Source organism: Alosa pseudoharengus, unplaced genomic scaffold, assembly GCF_046254945.1.
Source record: "Alosa pseudoharengus isolate Yale_2024_CS ecotype anadromous, Long Island Sound unplaced genomic scaffold, YU_APseudo_1.1 YU_APseudo_1.1_scf_12, whole genome shotgun sequence".
NCBI lineage: Eukaryota > Metazoa > Chordata > Actinopteri > Clupeiformes > Clupeidae > Alosa > Alosa pseudoharengus.
Window position 1 is genome coordinate 6,416,172 of NW_027468587.1, and position 27,295 is coordinate 6,443,466.

At 40.4% G+C, this 27,295-nt stretch overlaps 2 protein-coding genes and 1 pseudogene across 2 annotated transcripts; all 3 read left to right on the forward strand.

The window, feature by feature from the left end:
* The first annotated feature begins 202 nt into the window (after positions 1-202).
* On the forward strand, positions 203-2,409 carry LOC143118802 (trypsin-2-like). The gene is made up of 6 exons (XM_076279915.1): positions 203-253; positions 489-636; positions 949-1,199; positions 1,432-1,565; positions 1,773-1,874; positions 2,282-2,409. Exons 1-6 carry the CDS (start codon positions 214-216, stop codon positions 2,327-2,329), a joined length of 723 nt encoding a protein of 240 aa, XP_076136030.1. The 5' UTR covers positions 203-213; the 3' UTR covers positions 2,330-2,409.
* A 2,944-nt stretch (positions 2,410-5,353) lies between these two features.
* On the forward strand, positions 5,354-8,724 carry LOC143118803 (trypsin-1-like). The gene is made up of 6 exons (XM_076279916.1): positions 5,354-5,417; positions 5,653-5,800; positions 6,034-6,284; positions 7,810-7,943; positions 8,151-8,252; positions 8,600-8,724. The coding sequence occupies exons 1-6, from the start codon at positions 5,378-5,380 to the stop codon at positions 8,645-8,647; spliced, it is 723 nt and encodes a 240-aa protein (XP_076136031.1). The 5' UTR covers positions 5,354-5,377; the 3' UTR covers positions 8,648-8,724.
* A 13,462-nt stretch (positions 8,725-22,186) lies between these two features.
* LOC143118586 (interferon-gamma-inducible GTPase 10-like) lies at positions 22,187-23,865 on the forward strand (annotated as a pseudogene).
* Positions 23,866-27,295: the final 3,430 nt, after the last annotated feature.

Sequence of the window (27,295 nt, forward strand, 5' to 3'; positions counted from 1 at the left end):
TCTTTGTGACCTTGAGTCTAGTGAATAATTAATAGGACAGATATCTCAACAACCATCACTACATTGATAACTTGTAACATGTAACATTGCCAGCTCTTCAGGGCTGGGATGTAATTGGTCAGTCATGGTCTGGGGTGCAGACCGGAGCCTTGTCCGGCCTGTATAAATACTGGGTTTAGGTCAGACTTACATCGACAAGATCAATCAGCAATAATGAGGTCTCTGGTCTTCCTTGTGCTCCTCGGAGCTGTTTGTGAGTACAACTGCTAAACCACTGCTCTTGCCTGCTGTGCTGTTAGCTCAACTCCACAAGATGCCACTAGATATTCAATCTGTTATTTCTGAAACACTGTTGTATCTCTGCAACATGTTGTTTTGGCCTTGTGTGCAGTTGCTACCACAATTATTGGTCTCACCTACTGTATACCTGTGAGGCTTCCTATATACCATGTAGTGTTTGACTATGGTACATGATTTCTTGTGTGCAGTTGCAGAGGAGGATAAGATTGTTGGAGGCTATGAGTGCAAGGCCAACTCCCAGCCCTGGCAGGTGTCTCTGAACTCCGGCTACCACTTCTGCGGTGGTTCCCTGGTCAACGAGAACTGGGTTGTGTCTGCTGCTCACTGCTACAAATCGTGAGATTACTTTTTGTACTCTGGATGAGTCCTGAATATATATACAGCATACAGCTCTGGAAAAAAATAAGAGACCACTGCACATTTTTCTATTGTCATCCTACAATTGCTGAGTGACATTAAAATGAGTTGCAATAATATTCAAAATTCAGAGACCACCACAAATTTGAATATGACCGTCTTTTAATTTTCCCCATATATATATGTCCTGGAAAAGTTATGCCTGTTTCAATAAATAATATGGTTTAGGGGGTTCAATGTATTCACATCAATTGATGATTTAGATCTGTCACTCTCTCTCACCTTCTCCAGCCGTGTGGAGGTTCGCATGGGCGAGCATGACATCACTTACCGTGAGGGCACTGAGCAGTTCATCAGCTCCTCCCGCGTCATCCGCCACCCCAACTACAGCTCTTACAACATCGACAACGACATCATGCTGATCAAGCTGAGCACGCCCGCCACCCTGAACCAGTATGTGCAGCCCGTGGCTCTGCCCACCAGCTGTGCTGCCGCTGGCACCATGTGCACCGTGTCCGGCTGGGGCAACACCATGAGCTCCGGTTAGTATGCCACCATGAAGCCTTTCTCATCTAGGCCTAGTCATCATCAATTGTGTCAAAAGTGACAAATAGTCACTTGCCTCGATCCCCTTCAATACAAGCACTCTCCTATTTCACCTCTTAAGTCACTGACAGGAACCAGCTTCAGCCTAGTCATCATCTGTGTTTATTATTCCTGACTTCCTGATTCCAATGTCTTCCCAACATGCACCCCCTTCATTACTTCATGCAGTGAGCGGTGACAGGCTCCAGTGCCTGGACCTCCCCATCATCTCTGACCGTGACTGCAACAACTCCTACCCCGGCATGATCACCGACGCCATGTTCTGTGCTGGATACCTGGAGGGAGGCAAGGACTCTTGCCAGGTAGGACACATTCATTCACATTCTCACCATTTCAAGCGCATTGCAAATGTATATTTATTTTCGTACATACCTGTTTCACACCTTCAGTAACAGAGCTGCTTTTTGTCAGGCTCTTTGACACTTAGCAGACATTGCACGTGTTTTGAATAGTGTGTATAAAAGAGTAACCATCCTCGCTCTCTCTCTGTGTGTGTGTGTCCATCTCAGGGTGACTCTGGTGGCCCCGTGGTGTGCAACGGTAAGCTGCAGGGTGTCGTGTCCTGGGGCTACGGCTGCGCTGAGCCCGGAAACCCTGGTGTCTACGCCAAGGTGAGATTCAGTGTACATCATTTACAAAATAACAACTGTCATTTACAGACTGCTACTGTAGTACATATTTTATATATGCAGTACTGCTTATGGAATAGCATGTGAGTAGGATTTCTTTCAATTTAATTGTATGCGTCTATATTTTGCGATATCAACCGTAATACACATTTCTACATTCCACTCCAATGTTATGTAATGTCTTATATTTTGTGACACCACTCCTACTGACACAAGCCTACTGACCATATCATAGCTGATATCAGACTCAGGATTCCCATTCTACTCTCCTCTGCTCCGTTTTATCGATGATCAATTATCTTTGGTCACTCCCTCATATCAAATGAACTTAATTTAGCGGATGAGTCCATCTTGTGATCACTATTGCTAACCAGCCCTTCTTTCTACAGGTCTGCATCTTCAACGACTGGCTCACCCAGACCATGGCCAGCTACTAAATCGGACCTCTGAATCACAATCTGAGTATAGCTCTGATGGAAAAGATCTTGTAAACTGAATAAAATCAATGAAAACATATTCAGTCTGATGTGCTTTTATGTGATATTTGTTTTGTTGAAGAAAGGTACCTAAACCATCAAATATGGTCTGTGTTGATAAGTGAACAAGTCCTTAAATAAGGCTGATTTTGAAAGATGGTCTGGGCCCAGAATGGGGTTTGCCCATGTTGTAGAAACATGATGTAGCCGTAAAATAATAATGAGGAAGACTTAGAACAAAAGGGATCCGGTAGCTTCGCTAATGCCTAGCTTCAAAAATGCCTAGCTTTTGCAGAAGAATCTAGCCTATAAACTTACATACATTATACCGTGTAAGTGACTAATTATGACCTCTAGATGGTGTTGTTGTACTAATTATTCTAGCCACTCCTGTCAGGCCACTGCACTAGTCCTTCATCCATAATACATCCAACAAGATCCAGATCCTGAGTGAGTGATGGAGTGTGTTCATGGCCTTGAGTGAAGAGGCAGCAACATTTCTGTAGATCACATCACCACAGTCTAACACTGAAATAAAAACTGTTTCAACAATTTTATTTTATTACTACACATAGGGAGGTTGGTTTTCTGTAAAGAAACCAATTTTTGTTGCAGTTTCTTTACAAGGTTATACAATGGAGATTAAATGCAAGTTACTGGTCCAGCCAGATGCCTAGGTATTTATATTCAGAGACTCAGACTCAGAGAATACAGTGGTTATTTACAAACTATTATCTTTAATGTCCCTAGCTCTACAAATACTTTCTAGAATACAATTAGTCTTTTTAGTATTCAGCATTAATGTAAGATTAATGATAGGTTCTTGAAGATCATTAAATGAAAGTGTATGTCTACAGTAAAGAGATATCCAGGATAAAATAAATCTATGTAATGTCATTATTGATTTAATAAAAACAAATGTTCTTATTCTACTTTGTTTATTTGAATTTGTGATAGAGGGCCATACAGTATGTGAGTGTAGCCATGTTGATGTCTCAGCATTTTAGGCAACTCTGTCCCAGATCTCTTTCCTTTTTCTGCAGCACACTAGTGCCATCGGCATGCCATTACCAATTATATAAGTTCATATGGACATTATCTCACATATAGATCAAATAAAGTACCAAGTAAGTACTGATATTACTGATAGCAACCCTACTATTGTCATAAAATAAGTGCAGTAATACACTTAATAATAAAGGTATTTGTTGTATTTTTTTTTTTTTTCAAATTCAAAGGGATATCTCCCTTCCTTCAAAGGGACCCCCCCCCCCCCCCCATGAAGCTGAATTGACATTGAATAAATAAAATCACATAGGTAAGCCATGGGTGTGTCACTCTGTGAACCGACAAAACCAAGTTCAACCAGAAATCATCATCTTTATCACAATCTTCCTCATCATCAAGCATAACAGTATCACCAAATCAACACCCGAAGTTTAAGTCGAAGCAGTATCTCAAGGATGTCACATTCAAATGTGTAAAAGTCCGACTTCAGAAAGTAAAAGTCCTGCCACATATTTACTCCAACCATTCACTAAGCCATCTGATTCTTAATGGGCCAACTCCTCAGCCAGGTAGATGAGTTAAATTAGTGAAAGCACCCATGTCAAGTGCCCAGGTAGAATCAATACATGGTAGGACTTTTACTTTCTGAAGCCAGCCTTTTACACCTCTACTTCTTAATCATCATCAGCTCCGAGTGATTTAAGATGGACATCATCAAAGAGATCAGGAGCAAGAAGAAGCTGTTCTATTTTGTGCGGTCGAAGATCAATAACAACATCCGCTCGGAGATGAAGAAAAGGATGTTCAACAAAGAGGAGGTTTTCGACAAAATTACAGACGACTGTACAAACAAATCTGAAAAAAGGTGGATCCCCAAAGTTCCTGGTGTCCTCCTGTGACCTTGGCAATTATGATTTCTAACTCTCGATCGACACCCTGGAGAAGGAGCTCCCAAATCACAAGAGGCTGGCACTGATCCAGTCCCTTCCTGTTTGCTCAATGGCCATGATCGATAAAAAGGTGAAGATCGTGCAGAGACTCATTTGGCTTACAAATATATCTGCAAATATAGATGTATAACATTTACCACTTTTGATAAACCATGCTTTTGTAAAACCTAAAATATTGGCAGTGTTCAAGAGTTCCCATATAATTTTCCCGAAACTATTTTGAATACTGCCAAAAAAGCGCCTAAAAATAGAAGTGTGGTGAGAAAACACCAACTGCTGGGAATGTTTTGGAAGGAAAAACCTTCACCTCAAGTATTTGAGGTCACTGCACGCAGTATGAGATATAGACACTTGCAACTTGCAAATAAAAACATGCATGCAACATTGTAAAACATTCATATATTAAATATGCTTATTAGTTCGTTTTTCATATTGACCATTTAATGAAACACACAAATAACATACTGAATATTGTTAAAATATATTTTATTGCGCAAACATACCGATCAAACTTCCAGAGATTTTTTAGATCTCCGTTTCTCGAGGTCCCGGAGGACTGTCGCTATGAAAAAAAGAGAAAACAATCAGTTTTAGCTAGCAGTTTTAGAGTTGCTGCAGCCGACAGTACTCAGTGACCTCGAGAAACGGAGTTGCTGCAACCGACAGTACTCAGTGACCTCGAGAAACGGAGATCTTTGTGAAAAATCACCAGATTTCTCCTTTAACACAATCTCAGGCCTCAGATTTTAATTTATATTTTATTATATTTGTGCATTTCACTTGGTGTTTGGACATTCTCACAAAGGGTAACATCCTTTTCCATTTTAACTTCTTATATTCTTCTTTGTGACCTTGAGTCCAGTGAATAATTAATAGGACAGATATCTCAACAACCATCACTACATTGATAACTTGTAACATTTGCCAGCTCTTCAGGGCTGGGATCTTATTGGTCAGTTATGGTCTGGGGTGCAGACCTAAGCCTTGTCCGGCCTGTATAAATACCAGTGGGTTTAGGTCAAATTTACATCTACAGGATAAATCAGCAATAATGAGGTCTCTGGTCTTCCTTGTGCTCCTCGGAGCTGTTTGTGAGTACAACTGCTAAACCACTGCTCTTGCCTGCTGTGCTGTTAGCTCAACTACACAAGATGCCACTAGATATTCAATCTGTTATTTCTGAAACACTGTTGTTTCTCTGCAACATGTTATTTTGGCCTTGTGTGCAGTTGCTACCATGATTATTGGTCTCACCTACTGTATACCTGTGAGGCTTCCTATATACCATGTAGTGTTTGACTATGGTACATGATTTCTTGTGTGCAGTTGCAGAGGAGGATAAGATTGTTGGAGGCTATGAGTGCAAGGCCAACTCCCAGCCCTGGCAGGTGTCTCTGAACTCCGGCTACCACTTCTGCGGTGGTTCCCTGGTCAACAAGAACTGGGTTGTGTCTGCTGCTCACTGCTACAAATCGTGAGATTACTTTTTGTACTCTGGATGAGTACTGAATATATATATATATATATATATATATATATATATATATATATATATATATATATATTCAAATTTTATATATATATATATATATATATATATATATATATATATATAATTTGAATATGACCGTCTTTAATTCAACTGATCTTCGTACATGAATTAGTGAACTGATTCTTTCTGTCACACTCTCTGTCTCTCTCTCTCAGCCGTGTGGAGGTTCGCATGGGCGAGCATGACATCACTTACCGTGAGGGCACTGAGCAGTTCATCAGCTCCTCCCGCGTCATCCGTCACCCCAACTACAGCTCTTACAACATCGACAACGACATCATGCTGATCAAGCTGAGCACGCCCGCCACCCTGAACCAGTATGTGCAGCCCGTGGCTCTGCCCACCAGCTGTGCTGCCGCTGGCACCATGTGCACCGTGTCCGGCTGGGGCAACACCATGAGCTCCGGTTAGTATGCCACCATGAAGCCTTCCTCATCTAGGCCTAGTCATCATCAATTGTGTCGAATGACAAATAATCACCCTTACCAAAAAAGGTATACTTAAAGTTCTTATTGCAGTTGAAGGATAATTCCCAAGTGTACTTTATGTTGTAAGTTTATTCGTATAAATGTGCTTGTGGTATACTTAAATGTACTATTTTATTACTTCTTTGTTTGTGTATTTTAATACTTCTCAGTTTGTAATAGTACTAGTGAAGATACTAGTTATATACTTCTAACACATTTTTTAGTTCATGACAAAGTGAATGAAATAAAATGAGAATTTGTCATGCAGCTTTTCCATCAGTAAAAGTATATTAAGTATCATAGATATATATACACTAGATGTCGCCTTCTGCTTCTCAGCATGCGTCAACACCGCCGCCATCTTTGTACAGGGATCTGAAGCGCTAAACTAGTTCTCCTGTATTGTCAGCGTTACCTATTTAGCGACGTTTGGCCATCCCCAGCGATAGAAAACCTTTTTAGCGATTAGCGACAAATTTGGGAACTTCTCACAATGATGGCAGATCGGCTTCTTTGTTGTTGAAACGTAAGAAAATCACCTTTCTCATGGCTTTGTCATTTATGAATTCAGCTACATCTCGTTTGCCCATGGCACTGACCCATGATTATAAAAGTAACGACTGGCGTAGCCTATGTAGTAGCAGAGGTAAATGTTCTACAGATCTAAAGCAACTTCTGGTGAGATTACAACTTACATGAGTAAACGAGACGAGGGGTATGTGGCCTCAACCAGAGCCTGTCTAGAAGAGCCTGTTTACTTTCATTGTATCGAACCTGGTTGCAGTTTACTCATTGTTCCTCTAGGGGCCGCCGCTAGCTAGTGCAGAATGAATGGGAGTCTATGGGGCTAGACGGGTAAAATGTATCTTTATTATCGTCTTAAGCTTAGTTTTCTCTAGACTCAACCATAAATGCATGCCTGTCAGTTGGAACAACCCAAAAAACTAGATAATTGCATGAGATTTTGACGATTTATGGTGATTTTATTTTCGCTAGATCTTTGCCCAGATTGACGCTAATGCATTATAGAGGAGTGGATCACTGAAGCAAGATGGCGTCTCGATTGACGCATTCGTTCCAATGAACAGCAGTAGTCAAGGCGACATCTAGTGTATATGTCTATGATTAAGTATAAGTACCAAGTATAGGCTAGATATACTTACACCTTTATGTATACTTATCAGTTTAAGCCAAAAAGAAATGAATTTAGTGTATTTCTGATCAGTACACAAAAAGTAAGCTATATGTACTTAGTTCAAAATAAGACCAACAGTACACTTCCATTAACTTATTTTTGCTATGACTACTTGCATTTGATCCCCTTCAATACAAGCATTCTCCTATTGCACCTCTTAAGCCACTGACACTAACCAGCTTCAGCCTACTCAGTGTTTGTGTTTATTATTCCTGACTTCTTGATTCCAATGTCTTCCCAACATGCACCCCCTTCATTACTTCATGCAGTGAGCGGTGACAGGCTCCAGTGCCTGGACCTCCCCATCATCTCTGACCGCGACTGCAAGAACTCCTACCCCGGCCAGATCACCAACGCCATGTTCTGCGCTGGATACCTGGAGGGAGGCAAGGACTCTTGCCAGGTAAGACACATTCATTCACATTCTCACCATTTCAAACGCATTGCAAATGTATATTTATTTTCGTACATACCTGTTTCACACCTTCAGTAACAGAGCTGCTTTTTGTCAGGCTCTTTGACACTTAGCAGACATTGCACGTGTTTTGAATAGTGTGTATAAAAGAGTAACCATCCTCGCTCTCTCTGTGTGTGTGTGTGTCCATCTCAGGGTGACTCTGGTGGCCCCGTGGTGTGCAACGGTAAGCTGCAGGGTGTCGTGTCCTGGGGCTACGGCTGCGCTGAGCCCGGAAACCCTGGTGTCTACGCCAAGGTGAGATTCAGTGCACATAATTTACAAAATAACTACTGTCATTTACAGATTGCTAATGTTAGAACATATTTTGTGTATGCAGTAATGCTTATAGAATAGCATGTGAGTAGGGATTTCTTATTAAATTGTAATGTTATTTAATGTCTTGTATTTCGTGGCACCACTCAAGCACTACTGACACAAGCCTACTGTCACAAAACCATATCATAGATATCACAGACTCAGGATTTCCATTCTTCTCCTCTGCTCTGTTTTATCAATGATCAATTATCTTTGGTCATTCCCACATATCAAATGAACTTCATTTATCTGATGAGTCCATCTTGTGATCACCTTTCTTTTTACAGGTCTGCATCTTCAATGACTGGCTCACCCAGACCATGGCCAGCTACTAAATCAGACCTCTGTATCTCAATCTGAGTTCAGCTCTGATGGAAAATATCTTGTCAATTGAATAAATTCAATCAAATTACATCTGTCTTAGTGCCTTTATGTATTTGTTTTGTTAAAAGGTACCTTAATTACCTTAACTACCTAACTCTGACGTACACCATCAACTGTGAGACTTTATATAAATAGATGTGTGCCTCTCCTAATAATGTCCCGTGAATTTATTTAGGCACAGGTAGACTCCAATCAAGTGCATCTCAAGGACCATAGGCGTGCATACATAGACACTAGGTGGTGCTAAAGCACTAGGAAGTTTGCCCTTTATCAATGAAAATGCCCTTTTGAAACTTTTTTTTTTTTTAATTATTAATATTATTAAGATTTTACTGAGGTCAGTTTTGAAAAACCTGAGCCATTAAAAACGACTGAAACAATGCCCCGAAATGAGCCACCTCCTTGCGCACACCCGACCAGCCTATCTCTCTTCCTTTGTCACGTGAACTCGCGCAATCGCGCGCAGGGCACGCCAGATGCGCAGCACCATAGCAGTTCAGTAAGCGTCTTCAGATATAGTATGGGGAATTGTGTTATTATGACCGCCGCGCAGCGAAGCGGCGGTCGTATAGGTTTAGTCAGATTTTTTTTTTTTTTTTTTTTTTTTCTTTTTCGCATGCCCAAATTTCTGTCAATGAGTCCCGGGACACTGAAAGACCGGGGTAGACGAAACTTGGTGGGCATGTAACCCCATATGGATAGCATGGAACCATCGTTTTTCGTTTTGATCTGTAGCCCCCCCGCTGGACTGCACCCCCCGAAAGGAGGGTAGGGCAGACACAGTTTTCTGTGAATATCTCGAGAACCGTAAGGTTTAGGAGGACCATTTTTTTTTTGTAAGTTGATCTGGTCAACCCATTCCATAACCACTCATTTCATGTATAGCGCCACCTAGTTAAACACAAAAAAGTAAAAATGAGGTGTTGTAATCGCAGGTATCTGTGACCTAACATAGTCAAAACTGCACGAAATTGGAAGTGTAGGATCATTATGACACCCTCTGAATGCACGCCAAGTTTCGTGGAATTCCGTTCATGGGGGGCCACACAATAAATTAATTTATGTTACTATACACCAACTGGCCTGTAGGTGGCCGGAGACAGTTTTCTGTGAATATCTCGAGAACCGTAGGGCCTAGGAGGTCCACCTTTTTTTTGTATGTTGATCTCAAGGGGCCATGTCAACCCATCCCATTACCACTTATTTCATGTATAGCGCCACCTAGTTAAAAATTAAAAAGCAAAAATGTAGGTGTTTTCATCACAATATCTCTGGCTGACATGGTCAAAACTGCACGAAATTGAAAGTGTAGGATCATTATGACACCCTCCGAATGCATGCCAAGTTTTGTGTACTTTCGTTCATGGGGGGCCTTACAATAAAATAATTTATGTGTACATTTAGTGACGTACACCAACAAGGATTCCCGGGACACTGAAAGACCGGGGTACACAAAACTTGGTGGGCATGTACCCCCACATGGATAGCATGGAACCGTCATTTTTCGTTTTGATCTGTAGCCCCCCCACTGGACTGGACCCCCCGAAAGGAGGGTAGGCCAGACACAGTTCTCTGTGAATATCTTGAGAACTGTAGGGCCTAGGATGACCATTTTTTTTCCGTATATTTGCCTCCAGGGGTCATGTTAACCCATTTCATGTGCACACATGTGCACAAACAGATACACACGCACACACACACATTCACAGTAATCATACGTATGACATATACTCACACAGTAGACATATGTACGCTTCCATGCACAGGCACATACGCAGGCACACACACAAGCACGCACACACGCACACACACACACACTCACACACACACACACCCAATGTTGTGCCTGAACGCGTTCATTGAACGAAAGTTCATGAACTCGTTCATATTTTGAGCGAACGTGAACTGAACGTACTGTATTACTGCCTGATGAACGTTACTGTGAACTCGTTCATTCTGGTGTCTGTGAACGGCCTTCCACGCGAAAACCCGGTTAAAACACACCGTAAAAAGAACTTAATATGGCAGCATGCAGGTCACCATTTCTCAAACTATGGGCCGCGGTCCGCAACGTGGACAATGCTGGTCTGCAAGTGAAATTATTCCCGGGGCATCGTCTGATAATTTGCTGCGCAATTGATCAAGGAACCGCGGACAGAAAAAGAAAACAAACGTTTCTGCAATTAGTAGGAAATACTTGTTACTTTGGTGTCATCAAACATAGAGGCATAGAATTAAGTCGTGGTATGAGAGTTTATTCAATGCATGCGTGTGCACGTTGGTAGCAAAGCTAAGCTTCAACCTATTGGAAGGCTATTTAATTATAAAACGACATTTAATAGAACGACGTGGATTTACGCAACTTCCATAAAAAATAAAGCACAGACTATATAAAACACTGTCTAGCATTAAGTATTTGCCAAAGTCACCCAAAAGCTATTAATTAGTCTTAGTTAAAGATAGTTAAAGATCTCCAGATCAGTGATTTACGCATGATCTGATCCGCCATTTACCATTCACAAAAGCTGGTATTGTGTTTCCTGAATCCTTACATTCAGGCATTCAAATGAAATGTAATTAAATAGCATATAAATATTCTATCAGTGTATAATGCTTGCATGAGGGAAACATCCCAAAACAACGGCAGTGGCACTCATATAATTGCTGTTGTTTTGAGAAGTATTTATCATGCAAGCATCATGCAACAATGCAAAAACAATGAAACTATTGTAGGTAATTATATTTTACATTTACTCTGATGTGCATGTTTTCACAAACTTTTGTGAACAAGCACTTTAAACATTGACTGTTTTGAAGTGCATGTATAACAATATAGTATAAATAATAATAATTGTGATATCATTATGATAATTTGATGGGGGGTGGGAGGAGGGGGTGGGTTCATGTAGGTGGGCCCTATGACCCCAACGTATGCCTTGACTGGGCTTCAGGTCAAAGAAGTTTGAGAAAGGCTGATGTAGACGACAAAGCAGCAAGGAGGCGTCGTACGATCATTTAAACAAGTTTTATGACAAGGTCGGTGAGGATGGGAAAAATCGTACATTTCTGTGCAAACTTCGCACTTCAGTCACATCCACAGCAAACCTGAAACAGCACATTGAACTTAAGCTGGCTAGCCTTTCAAGGTATGTGCAAGCCAATACAAAATCAAAACACTGTCAAGACAGATCCTCAACCCAAATGAGCTGCATTCTTTATGGGCTGTGGCAATAATTTTGAAAAATAATAGCTCGCAGCAACATATGAAAAAAAAAACTATGAACTAGTTCATTTTTGGAAAGTGTGAACTTAGTTCAAAATTTTGAATTATGAACTATGAACTGAACTAGTTCATTTTAAAATTTGTGAACTGAACCTTGAACTAGTTCACATAGAAAGTGAACTTTCCCAACACTGCACACACCCACACACATAACATAAACATAACACAAACAATCAAGAATTTCTCAGAATTATAAACAGGCAAGATGGAGGTGGGGTTGTATAAAATGAATTTTACATGTGAAATCTATGAACTAATCATGTTTTGGGACTTGTTGTCTAGCAGATACCAGTGAGAATTGAGTGTGGATAATGCAATTTAGTGAGACAGTTAAAATCATACAGGCCTTTCAGCGTGATTTCTTTTTGTGGAAAAAATGTGCTGGACTGGGCGGCGGTCATATTTTGTACCGCTCTGCGGTACATCTAGTTTTAGGAACGATTCATATAGATTTTTGCAACTGGTGTTTTTTTACTTGCTAGGACCCCATTGAATACAAAACAACCTGTTTCCAATTTTTTTCTTCATTTTCAGTGCCAAAATTCAAGATGGCGGACAATATATGCGGAAAAATAATATAAAGGCTTAAAGTGGTCAACTTTTTGATAAATATACACCTAATAAGGTAGACAAGTGAGATACAGACTATTTTCAAAAGATGTATTGCATCATTTGCCAAAAAATTTGGAGAAAAAATGGAAAAAAAGAGAAAAAAATCTGCATCTTGTTTCATTATTGAAGAGTTCAACAAAACATTGTCATTGTCACTCAAGTATTTATCCTCACCACTGTCACTGTCTTTTTAATATTGGTGTACATCTCCTCAGAGCCTTCACACCTGCAAAGTTGTGTGAATGGTAAGTTGTTACTCTTGCAAGAACACCTTATACTGCATTGGCTGGCAAGACAACAACACTTCACAATTTCCACAACAGCCTCTGGTGCTGGTGGAAGTTTTGACAGAACAGGAGCCCATTGCCCATCAACAATTTGTCTCCATCCCAGTGATAGTGAGTCAAGAATCTTTGGAGCAGGCACTGTATCTTGAGCCCAAACATTTGCTTGCCTGTGTGCTCTCAGAATTTCAATTTCAATTTAATTTCAGTTATAGAGCGTCAAAACATTACACATGTCTCATGGCGCTTTACAGAGTGAACATTCAGACAGAGCCCATGAGTAACAGGGGCGAGGAAAAACTCCCAAGAATGGGAGAAACATATAGGATGAAACCTCAAGCAAATCCACGACTCAAGGGCTTGACCCATCTGCCTGGGGTCAGTTACAGGACAGTAAGGTCTATATACAGAGAATAGAACATGGTATTTAGAGCCACCTGAGGTATATGTTACAAAGTGGTTAGATGGTTACATAACCAGTATGATAATGCATGAATCCTATTTAGTGTTAAGTTGAAATAGTCCAGTGTAGGGGATGAATTGTCCATAGGAATTAGGAGTTGTCATCGGGCAAATAGTGGGTCGCTAGGCTGCGCGGGCAGGAATCCGAGCATGGGGACAGCAATAGGCGATAGTAGGGCAATCATAGGGATGGGATTTCCCTAGTTCCCGAGTTTTTCCACTCCCTGGTTGGGTTTTAGAGTTTTAAACATGTTCCACCGAAGGGCTTTAGCTGTTTGAAAACCATGTTTTGAGGAGCTGACACACAAATTTCTCATATCCAGCTAACACGTCTGGAGATGGATGAGGACCTACTACAAGCCTACAAAGTGTGTTAATGACACCATCATGACTTGAAACAGAAACCTTTCCTTTCCCACGGGATAAACGGTAAATGGCGGGACAAACGGTTGACTTTCAATTTCCTGATAGGATAGGATACAATAGGATACCCGATAGGTCCACCGACTCTATACACGATGTGATTGCCCTGAGCGAAGTTTGTTTTTTCCACCTCACAAGCCAACGGAGAGTTGCTATACTACCCTGACTGCAAATTACATTTACTGCCGCTAGGGTGCGTCAAGATTTCTAGGCTGTATCTTTTGTCGACGTTCTCCAGTGCCCATGATAATGAGACTGTCTTTGTTGATGTCTGGTACCCTGCGAAGGGCAAGCACCAAGACATCTGTGTGACATGTAGATATATGGGGTTTTGCCAAAATGACTTACTGCTACTGCCACCTTTGTTCCTTCGATCCCAGGAAAGCTTTAAAGTCTTTGATTGGTGTAGAGTCTTGTATTTTGTATCCCTTATCATGTGCTTTTCCCATTGTATGGACCTGTCTCGTCCTGTCTTTCATGGAGTTTGTGATGGTATAGTTGTTAAATAATAAGTATATGTCATTGTATCCTCGTGCCTTACTTTCAACATTTTCAAAGAAGCATTCTGCCAGATCTTGCCAACAGTTTATGTCACTTTTCCTGACAACCATCTCCTGCACAACAGCCATGCCATCTATTAAGATGCTATCCAATATGTTTGTTAATTGCACTGAGCTACTCTCTGTAGATTGTTCAGAGGATGCTGTTTCTGAAACCAGTCACAATTCATGGATGAAGGCAGACTTAGCTGTAGTGGGCAGCATTAGGCTTGCATATAATCAACAAATTCATATGTTCCCACAATTTCCTGCAAGTCCTGTTAACAGAATTATTGAAGACCAAAGAGCTCATTGTGGACTTCAGGAAGTCTACTGAAGTGGAGTGTATCACCAGCTTCAGATTTCTGGGTGTCCACATCTCTTGGACCTCTCTTGGACCCCTAACACCTCTACCCTGATCAAGAAGGCTTACCAGCATCTCTTCTATCTGAGGAGGCTAAAGAAGGTCCACCGGCCTCCTCAGATCCTGGTGAACTTCTACCCCTGCACCATCAGGGCAAGCGATGCTTGCATAAGGCGCACAGCAGGTTCAGAGGAAGCTTCTTTCCTGCAGCTGAAGTCTAGCTCTCCATCCCAGTGACAACCAACCAACTAAGCCCCCCCCCCCACCCACCCCTGTCCAATGCCTCCTTGCCTGTCCCTGTTGAAGGGGCCACGACCATGGCAACCTTGACAGGGACAACAAGGAGGCAAACCCCCCCCCCCATGTATGTTGTTCATACATTGTTCACATTACATAGCCATATTTATTCTGCTCTTATAAGGTAACTGCTAATACACTGCACATATTTATATTACTCTAAACCTCTCTACTTTATATAAATCAACTGTATACTACTGTCTACACTGCACTAAATTTCTTGACCTGTCTATGCACCACCTGTCTATACTTTGTATATCACATTGCACTTTTCTCCTTTTTTGCACTTCTGGTTAGACGCAAACCACATTTCGTTGTCTTCATACTTGTACTCTGCAATGACAATAAAGTTGAATCTAATCTACTCTAATCTAATCTATTGGGGTGAGTGCAGAACATTACTTTAATTCAAATGATTATTAGGTTATGTGAAGGAAACTTTTAAATCAGTCAATGTGTTTTTCCGGGTATGCCAATAAATAGCATAATGGTGGTTACACCCATCACTGGTTGATAATCATGACATCTCATGTCACCCATGGTCATATTTATTACCTAAGTCATTCAATTTTATTAGAAAATGTATGTATATAATGATAATACCTAACATATATCCATTTAAAAAGGCGATTATTTGCAATTTTTGGTGATATATCCGCCATCTTGGATTTTGGACCTGTGCAGTCCGGGAAAAAATTGGAAACAGGTAGTTTTGCAAACTATAGGGTCTGAAGAAGTGAAAAAACATAATTTGCAAAAATCTATATGAAATGTTCCAAACACCTTTTTTTGCTACATATCGCCCTGCACTAATACCAGGCCTCGCAGGCATGTTCGCTGACAGGCTGCTCTCCCGTGCCCCATCAGCCAGGTAACATACAGATCAAGCAAAATCTTACAGTTTGCCCTCTAAGACCAACATGTAATAATTTTGTTGTGCAGTAAAATCTCTCATTCAGCACCAAACAAGCATTTTTGCCAACTGGTCACCTGATAAACTAGTTAGATAAAGCTAGATAAAGTTTTACGCTGTAGCCCAAATCAATGACAGATAACGTGATGGCCACATACAAATAATTTCGGTAGATTTTGCAAATTTATGTGTTAAGAAGAACGTTTTCTGTTGTATATGTTCTGTTAGGCAACATGTATTAACACATTCATTTGTGACAGAAGAAACGGGAAGTTCCCCATTACCTGTGAAAAATGCCCATCTGCATTCATGTAATGACAACAGTCAGTAGCCCACTATAACTCCTTCTCGTACTGTTTGGTCTCTTTATTGTCTTACAGATCAAGTAAAATCGTACCGTTTGCCCTCTAAGCCCAACGTGTAATCATTTTGTTGTGCAGTAAAATGCTCATACAGCATCAAACAACTAAGCATTTTTAGCCGACTGGTCACCTGATAAAGTTTTACGCTGTAGCCCAGGTCAATGACAGATAACGTGAGGACGACCACATAGGCTACAAATAATTTCGGTAGAGTTTGCAATTGCAAATCTATGTGTTAAGACGAACGTTTTCTGTTGTATAGGTTTTGTTAGGCAACATAAATTAACACATTTTGGTGTCTTTATTGTCTAGATTGTATATTGATTTAATAATTGCAGCACAAGTCAAATTTCATTCAACATGTGTGTGTAATTCTTTTTATAATTAGGTGTTCCACGTGCGCTAAAAAGTGCCCCCCCCCCCCCCCCCCCTTCTGAGCACCTGCCCCCCAAAATGTCTGTGCACGCCACTGTAGGCGATGATAGGGCAGTCATAGGGATGGGACCCTACCTGGATTCCTGGCCCATACAGCCTAGCAACCCATCACCTGCCTATTACAACTCTGCCCGGATTCCTGGACCGTACTGCCGACCCACCACATGCCCTTTGACAACTCCTTTTTTCCCTGGACAATTCGAACGCTGGACTATTTGAACCTTCTGACACTAAATTAGGATTAATGCATTATCATACCGGATATGTAATCATCCTACCTCTTGTAACTTTCACCTCAGGTGGCTTTAAACACCATGTCCTATTCTGTACAACTGACTATCATATACATTTGTCATGTATACAGACCTTACTGTCCTGTATTGACCCTGGGCAGATGGGTCAGGCCCTTGAGTCGTGGGTCTGCTCGAGGTTTCTTCCTATATGTATCTCCAATTCTAGGGAGGTTTTCCCCTGTTACCCATGGGCCTTCTTTTCTTTTCTTTTCTTTTCTTTTCTTTTCTTCTTTTTCTCTGTTTGTCTAGAGTGCCATGATAGAAGTGTAATGTTTTGGTGCTCTATAAGCACAATTAAATTGAAATTGAATTATAGCAATGCACAATGCACTACATTGAGAGTTGTAGTTGAGTAGTCTTGTAGGCCTATGATAAGCCAAAAGTGACTTCTAATAAACTCTAAAAAGGCAAGTAAGTTTGAAGTCTAATGTAATGTTGAATGTAATGTCTATCATAATTCACTTGTGCTATGTTGAGTGATTTCCACTATGACATTTATTTATGGTTGGTTGCATTTGGGTCTTCCATCACTTTCTCTCACTGATATAAGCTACATCATTGTTTTTCAACCACTGTGCCGGGGCACACTAGTGTGCCGTGAGAGATCATCAGGTGTGCCGCAGAAAATTACCCAAATGTCACTCACTGGTCCAGAAAAGCAACTGTTGCATTGAAGAATTTATAACCACATGCTCTCAGTCTCATTGATTGTATGATTGCACTATTTGTGGTATGCAGGCATTGTACAATGGGGGCCCCATATCCAGTATTCACAGAATCATCACATATCCAGTTCATTACAACAAATAAATTAGATATAGTCACCTACAAATGAAACAGAGGGCGCTTGTTTTATTGAGCAGGTCTTGCATAGAAGCCATAATAAGGCCATATCTGTGTATTAAGTTTTAGGCTATGGTATGTTTATTTTTTCTTCCCACAGGATGTTAGTGTGCCGTGGGACATTTTAAGTGTCAAAAGTGTGCCGTGGCACAAAAAAGGTTGAAAAACACTGGGCTACATCATGCCATCATGATGTCATTATGTAGTGACAATATGTTAAAAAAGTTAAGTTTAACTTCCCATTACTAATAATATCAAAGTTAGTAAAATATGTGTTTTGAGAACAGGGGGCGCCGCTAGGGGGAGGGGGGAGTTAGGATGATTCTAAGTCTAGGCACTGACAGGGCCCCCCAAAGAACCCCCACTTTCGACTGTGTGCTACCTTCGCAGAAGCCCCTGGCTGCAGCGTGCAGATTGGGGCTCGGCTCAATGTGTGGGGGAGCTCAACGTATACTTTCCAGTGCTACTGGACCGCGCAGAAAAATAATAAAATGTTGCAGGACAACTGCAACCAGGCCTCACGGAAGAAATGGTAGCCTACAATTTAGCAATTAGGCTTTTACGTAATATAAACATATTATTATAACAGGCTATCATACAGAAAATCGGACTACCTATTGAATGATGATATCTGTTAGGTGTGCATTTAAAGCCACACTAAAGCACTTTTCCTCTGTTGCACGCACTCTATTTGTTTATCTAGCACCAGCTTTGCAAATAACGATGTCCACAGACACGGTAGAGCATGTTGCATGATTTAATGAAAGTATGGTGTATTGCGACAATACAAGTCAAATTTGTAGTTTCTACAAGAACTACAGAACTACAGATCGGCTACCCTATATATCTGTCAAACTTACATAGTGCGGTTGATGGCTGCAAAGTGAATGCAGAAGTGCCGTTCACCCTGTTATGAGTTGATGAACCACTGAAAAAATGTTGGAAACATTAATATTAAGGTACAAAAAAACTCTTTGGTGTTGCTTTAAACGTGACATTAGGAACGCACTTCGAGTGTTGCTGTCTCATATCACCCCATGATCAGGGCTTTGAACCGATTTTTTTTTCCAATCGGTTCGTTCCGAACAGAAACGGAATTATAACGTTTTCGGTTATGAGTTCCACCAATAAATTGACGTTCCCGAACCGGTTAGAACAAAAAAATACTGTTCCCGGAACGGTTAATTTCGTTCCTGTCAGCTTTTTAATGCTATAGAATTATGTCACATCTTTCTCATCCAGCTTAAACCAAATGTAATAATATTACAACCATTATTAAATAATAATAATTATATTGTTAATAATAATAATAATAATAATTAAATAGGCCTACAAATTATTTCAAATGTGTAGTTTATTGTTAAAAGAGAAAATTTCCACACAAACGTAACGACATTATTAAGACACTTGGTTATGCCACTCGGGCAGGCGCGCCTGCAGGTGTATGTCCGTACGCACTGTGCGTACCATCACTCAACAACGAGAGAAAATTTACCTTGTGTGTGTGTATATTCACACCATATTGGCCTACCATACCTTTCCAACTATGCACAGTATCCCATTAGTTGCATGCCATCAGGCTATTTACAATTTTCTATTAAGTAAAGTTAGTGAACACTTATCAAAATTAACGCGCACACATGTTTGAGCAGGAGAGAATACGCACGCAGGCACGCATAGGCTACTTGTTTTTCTTTTACTCGGCTTTCTATATGGTTATCAGCACACAATGTTGAGCTAATTCACTAACTCAATAGCCTACTCATCATGGATATCACAAGTTTAAACAACGAAAACAGAAAGGATGGAGGCAGCAAAGCTAGAGCAGCTATTCAAGATGGGCAAGAACAAGGTTGGCTAAGCAATTGGTGTGCTTGTCAGAACGACTGCATTACAGCTGTTTAAAGCCAGACGTTACAGTAGCTATAACACAACTAAAGGTAGCTTTAGCCTGTATAGGGATGTATAAAGTTGCCCAAATGAATAGGTAATTGTAGACGTTGTTGTTGCATTATTGCATGTGGATGTTGTTATGCTATGTATGCACGAACCTAAAGGAAAAATACTGTCCACGCGTGAACGTTTTTTTTTTTTTTTTTGGGGGGGGTGATGGGTGTGCGTACCATAGCATTAATTCCTGCAGGCGCCCCTGCACTCGGGCAACAACAAATTCCAACTGTCGGGGGGAAAAGGCCATCCAGTAGGCCTACTCATACCGTAACAAGCCATCTGTGCATTAGGCAAACAGAGGTCTTGGCGCCATTTAGCCAAATGTTCGCTAGTCCATCATTAACGTGGAGTCGACAAATATAGCTATTGTTATTGTGTTTAGAATGAGCGTTTTAATTAACGATGGATCGTAATTTACCTCTTATTTAAGATGTGGAGTGGAGACTTTGTAATCCACCGCTCTCTCTCCATTCAGTCAGCGAATGTCTGATGTGATGTCACACAGGAAGTGAACCTCAGCCGTCATGGTAACGTGCGCAGGAAAATAATTACTTTTTTTTTTTAGTTAATTAGGCAACGAAAACTTTGAGGAACGAAATAAAACCGGTATTAACCGGTTACCATTATCAGAGAATGTCTAATAAGGGGAGAACCGCCACTCTCGGGAAACTTCCGGTTTCTGAACTGGTTGCAGTTCCTGTTCTGGTTCCACATGAGGGCGCTCACGAATAAGTGCAGAATGAATGGAGGTCTATGGAGCTGTACCCCTCAAATCCACTTTTCTCGGGATATAATTTTTTGGCCAGAAATTGGAATGTTGCATGCGAAAGAGGGGGCAGAGAAAATATACACCGCTGAGTATTATATTTTTTGAGTCACTTATTTGTTCTAAAAAGCCTTTCAAATGCGTCAATGACGTCATTCATTAGCAGCAAGCTAGTGAGTTGTGGGCAACAACGACCCAACCTGTAAGAAATCGAAAGGACGTAAGTACTCGTTCATTCAACTTTTGACCTATAATCCATATTGATCTTGCAGAAACCACAATCCAATCTTCGATTTGTCAACGACAACCAGGTGAAAGAGACACATTTAGCCGTCTAGCTCCATAGACCTAACCTGGCCCTAGCCAGATGAATGTCGTTCCGCTTAGCTCCGCCTAGCTTCACTCACATCCATCTGGAACCTCTTCCATTGAGAGTGATTTCTCCAACCAATTTTATGGTTTAGCGAATCAGGACGCAGGGCGGGAGTTTCATAGATGTGACATAGCGTAGAAGCGACTGTGAGACTGTTATCAGCGTCACGGGTTGGCTTCGATGAGAGTGGTTGAAGTAGCACGTCAATAGATGACGGACAAGTGGCTTATTCAATCATATGCAAGCATTTTTTGATTAGGTCCAGCCTTCTGAAGCAACATTTCAATGGATCGGTTCCAGATGGATGAGTGGAGCTAGGCAGAGCGAAATTCATCTGGCTAGGGTCAGGTTACCATAGACCCCCATTGTTTTTGCACTTATTCGTGATCGCCCCTAGCGGAACTGCAGCAGATTGCAGGTACAATGGAGTTAATAGGGAGTGATCCGGCTCTCCGTAAATGGGCTCTGCCATTATTTTTAAATAAGTGTTCCTGTTCCAGAACATAAAAAATAATAACGTTTCCGGTTTCGTTCCTGTTCCCTGTAAAATACAAAAAGTTCCCGGTTTTCGTTTTCGTTCCTTGAACCGGTTCAAAGCCCTGCCATTAGCATGAAGGGACACAAATCGTATTGATTATGTTAATGATATGAAAAGAGCAATATCTTGTTGAGAAATTGAAAATGGATTTTCTCTCATTAAAAAGAACATTTCCCATCTGTTGGGAATACTAGCAGTGCAGATTGTATTTAACTCATATCTACTTGGTTTGTTACCCAGCATCAACAAATTGTTTTCAGAACAGACAGCTAACTGCAGGACATATTTGACCAGAGGTCACAGCAGGACATATTTGTCCAGAGGTCAAAGCAGGCATCTTGAAAATGTAGGTCGCCTACATTTCAGTGTTGCACCACTGATTTCAGCTAGAGTATAAAAAACAAATGTTTTTCAGAAGACTTCCATTACACAGGTCCATACAAACAAATGCACAACTCTTATGTGCACTTTGCCTTTTGATTCCATTGTTTGTAAATTTTGTGCGACTAACAAGACAAGACACTTTAAAATCATGCAGTATGCCATTAACTCTATTACTAAATGTATGTAACATTTACAGTATGGTTCTAGCATAACATTGTTGGTATTATGCAGCAAACCCTTTTAACAAGCTGAAGCTAAAGGTCTATTTAATGAAATGGACTTGTAGGCTTTTAGGGAAGTGTCAGCATCATCAAGACCTGCTGTATTTTTCATGATGGAATCTGTCCTCCTAATTTGATATGATCTGGGATGGATGTCAGCAAGGTGATGTGTATTTGTCTGTGGAGAGGGGGCTGGTAGCTGAATTAACTTGATACTAAGCCTAACAGTGAATGGTGAAGAGGGTGGTACTATTAAGTACATGTGTGTGGCCAATTTATCCACTGAATAAAACCCAGTGTCTCTATGCTTGCTGCCATTTAGAACTGAGGCTGAGAATTCTAATTCTTGGTTCTAATGATTTTCCATATCTCTTTTTATCAGTGAAAGCTCTCTCTTTCTGACAACCTCTTCTGGCTTGCTGTTTTGACAGCTGAAAAAGCAAGGCAAGGCAACACTGTAGTTCTTCATACTTTCAATAAATAGCATACATAATAATAATAATAATAATAATAATAATAATAATAATAATAATAATAATAATCATATTAATAATCATAATATTATTATTATGTATTATTTATTATTACTTCCACATGGTATTTCAGCTCTGACATATCTAATTGTAGTTTTCTATGTTTTCAGTGTGATCATGTCACATGATGTTTGAGGTTGCAGAGTGTGACAGTGACAGTGACATTGACAAACACCTTGGTATTGAACATCCTGAAGAAGTAAAGGGTATGTTTAAGAAATTTACACAAGATCAAAGAAAAAATTGAAAGTCTAGAACATGTGACACTCAACATAGCTGTAACTGGAAATTCAGGAGCAGGAAAGTCCACCTTTGTGAACGCCATACTAGGTCTGAGTAACGATGATGAGGGAGCAGCTGAAACAGGAGCAACAGAGACCACAAAGACGCCCAAACCATTCACACATCCCACAATGCCGAATGTCACCATTTGGGATCTGCCAGGTGTTGGCACTCTGAATTTTAGAGCGAGGACATATCTAAAAGACGTAAAGTTTAAACGTTATGACTTCTTCATCATCCTCAGTTCTGAGAGATTCAAAGAAAATGACAAAGCTAGCCAAAGCGATCAGGAAGAAGAAAAAACTGTTTTATTTCATTTGCTCGAAGATTGACAATGACGTCAATGCTGAAAGCAAAAAGAAACATTTCAACAAAGAGGAGTTGCTGTCTAAGATCAGAGAGGAGTGTAAGGTGAACTTGAAAGGTGTTGGAAACCCACAGGTTTTTCTGATATCCTCCTTTAATTTACAGTTATGATTTCAATAGGTTGATTGACACATTGGAGAGAGAACTCCCAGACAATAAGAAACATGCCCTCATCCAGGCTCTGCCAGTCTATTCCCTTAAGGTGTTAGAGAGGAAGATGAAGATTTTTCAGGGAATGGTCTGGCTCACAGCTTTGGCCTCAGGTGTTGCATCTGCAGTTCCTGTTCCAGGTCTAACAATGGCATGTGACTACGGGATAGTCACAGGATTTCTCGACATCGCTTTCAAATCCTTTGGACTTGAAGACAGGTCTTTAAAGAAGCTTGCAACAAGAGTGCAAATGAACTGGAAGGATTTGAAAGGTGAAATAAAATCAAGGTTTAAAGACGGAGTCACACCTGGGGTGGTAATGTCTTTTTTCAGAACGCCTTCAATTGTCGGACTCATGACTGTGAAGAGCCTTGTGTGTTCCTTTTGGTGTGGGGGGCTGGACCTCCCCTGTTGGTGTAGCGTGTGTGTTTTCTTGACCTGCCCTGTGTGCATTGTGTTCTGTGGCTGTGTCCCTGCTCTCGTTCTCAGCGGGTAGACCTTTTGATTGGGCAGCTGTGTGTGTCGCTATCAAATCGTTACAATACCAAATTGTATGTATGTACATCTTTGGATGCAGAGAAGGCCTTCGAAAGAGTTGAGTGGAACTTCCTCTTTAGTGTATTACATAAGTTAAATATGGGAGATGACTTTATTGAATGGTTTAAGGCAATCTACCAAGCTCCAAAAGCAGCAGTTATAACTAATGGTTTGACATCTGTTCCGTTCAACTTGATGAGGGGTACGAGACAAGGGTGTCCACTGTCAAGCTCATTGTTTGCAATAGTGATTGAGACATTAGCAACATCTGTACGAGATAATATCAACATAAAAGGAGTACACATTGGCAAAGACGATCATAAATTATCTTTATATGCTGATGATATAGTCTTATATATTGAGCAACCAGAAAATTCCTTACCACACTTATATAGCACAATTAAACAATTTGGAAAATTCTCTGGATATAAGATAAATTACAATAAATCCAACGCATGTCTCTTACATATGAACCCAACAGAAGAAATGCAGAAATTATACCCTTTTAAATGGTCACCAGAAGGTTTCAAATATCTAGGAGTACACTTCACACCACAACTAATTGATTTATTTAAAAATAATTACATTCCCCTTACTAATGACATAAACAGCAATCTATGTAGATGGGCCACACTACCTTTATCTCTTTTAGGGAGGATAAATGTCATCAGGATGAATATCCTTCCGAGACTGAATTTTCTCTTTCAAAATGTACCTTGCTACTTGTCTATAACATTCTTTAAAAAACTGAACAGTCCCATTTCAAAATGTATATGGTCCAATAAGAAACCAAGAATTAAACTACTGACCCTGATGAAACCTGAACCCATGGGTGGTCTAGGTCTCCCCAATTTCCAACACTATTACTGGTCAGCCCAACTGAGAAACATACTATCATGGTCATTGGGAAGACCAGATTCTCATTGGGTACAAATAGAATCAGGATATGTTGACCCAATACCTTTACACTCTCTCATATTTATCAAACATTTTAAAAAGATGAAAAACATGGGGCAATATTTTACTGTTGTAAACACATTATCTGTTTGGCGAGACTGTTTAAGAAAGTTTGGCACTGCTAAATTTATTTCTGTATACTCACCTATCCATCAAAATCCTGATTTAAGAAAATACTTGCATTTAACTGATAGATGGAAACACTTGGGGATAAATCAGCTTAAAGACATGTTTCATAAAAACTGGAAATTCAAAACATTTCAAGAACTAAGTTCAGAATTTCATTTGCCTAACACAGATTTCCTCAAATACATGCAAATCCAGAGCACTATAAAATCGCTTATTAAAGAAAACAAGTTACATTTCGAACTGACTGAACTGGAAGAGAACCTAATAACACCATCTACTATTAGAGGCCAAATTAGCAAACTGTACGACATTTTAAATCAGAAATGCCAAACAGTTTTCCCAGCACTTCTAAAGACCTGGGAAACTGACTTATCCATGAAATTTTAAGATAATAATTGGCAAAATATATGTGATAGAATTTTCTTTCCATTTACTAGCAACAAGATTAAAGAAACAAATTTCAAATTAATTCATAAACTCTACCTTACTCCTATGAAAATGTATAAAATCTCTAAAGAAAACTCACCCAAGATGCAAAATTAAAGAAGGTACATTTTTGCACATGTTCTGGCACTGTGACAAATTGAACAATTTCTGGAAAATGATTCATTCATTCACAAAAGCTGTTTTGGAACTAGAATTTGAGATGTCCCCATGCGTCTATTTACTCAATGACAAAAGCAACCGCCATTTGGACCAAATTAAATGCAGATTGTTGATTTCCATCACACACTTTGCAAAGAAATGTATTCTTCTCTGGTGGAAAAACGAACTTGCACCAACATTCAATATGTTTATAGAACAGATCTCTCAGTTTCTTCCCCTAGAAAAGATAACACTTGAAAGTCACAATAAGGGTGACCTATTTCATGACCTTTGGAATCCACTACTTTCCCACCTGGAAAAGCAGGTCATATGAGAAATATCTATTCCACACACTCCAGTGTGATTATAATGGGGTGAAGTTTTTTTTTTTTTGTGCCTGAATGGGTAACTAGCTGCCGGCGTGCGGTTGCCAACCCTCACTCCGCAGGGAGGAGCCCAGGTAGGAGCTGGACACGCAGCGACCGAGGCTTCTCGCTGTTGGAGTGGGCGCGCGTGGGGGGCTGGATGGCTTAACTTTGTTTATGATGTGTCGGTAATGTAAGATAAATTAGAACTAGCTTGTTACTGTGATTTGTCAACGTACTGGTTATCTAAGTATTGGTAATGTTTTTTTGTTTTTTTTTTACATTATTATTTTTTTTCTCCTTTACCCTTTTTTTTTAATTGCTGTTGTCCTTTTTTATTATTATTATTTCCCCTTCTTGTGTATTAGTGAGAGTGGCATGGGTGTGTGAGTGTGGATGCAGGCGTGTGTGTGTTTGTGTGTGTGTGTGTGTGTGTGTGTGTGCGTGTGAGCGTGCGTGCAGAGATGACTCAATTAGGATGCGCATGTTTGCATGTATGTGTGTGCGCGCACATGCGTGGAGAGGATGAGGGTGTGATATGGATGTAGAGCACTTGTTTATAAAAACTGTTGATGAGATCCATTGAAATTTTTAATGTAAATTTGTAAATGAACTCTTCTGTGATCGATTGAAAATAAAAAGATGTAAAAGAAATCGTTACAATAATATGGTTTGATAAATTGGACAGCACTGACTTTTCCTTTTTTACAGTGTAACACATACACATAACCTGTGATATGCGTGGCGTTTTTAGATGACACGATGCTCTGTATCAAAACGAGCTCACAAGTTCAATGTCAAAAATGGCAAACAACTAAACTCATTTAAGCTACCAACACATGCACACATTGCTTTCTGCCTAATGTTTTGACATAACCATGACAGTCAGCTCTGGGGCTATTAAGCTTGTCAAGCTAAGTAGCTCTATCTATCTTCCAGTAAAAGACTCTGCCCGACCTGTTATGGGTTTATTGAGTTGTGAACTGGTTTTAGCCTGCTGTGTAGCTGAAGGCGCTCAAGCTCTCCTAACTGATCTATTACTGTTCTATTGTGCCCCAAAGCATGGACTGGCAAACAGCCATCCTAAGCCTGCAACCCTGTCCAGACCAGCGGTTGATGTGTGCCCTCACCTACAGTATGCCAGTGTGTTTGTCCCATGTGTGCAGTGAGCCTATGCTGGACTACACCAGGTGCAGCGGCTGGCCTGCACAGTAAAGATGTCTGACGGGCCCTGGATCACTGCATTTTCTGAAGACTTAATCTGTTTATTACACAATCCTGGAGGGGTCATTGCAAGATATGTTTTGGTGCATATTCAGGAAACATGAGCTCATTTGACTAAATGGTGTGCTC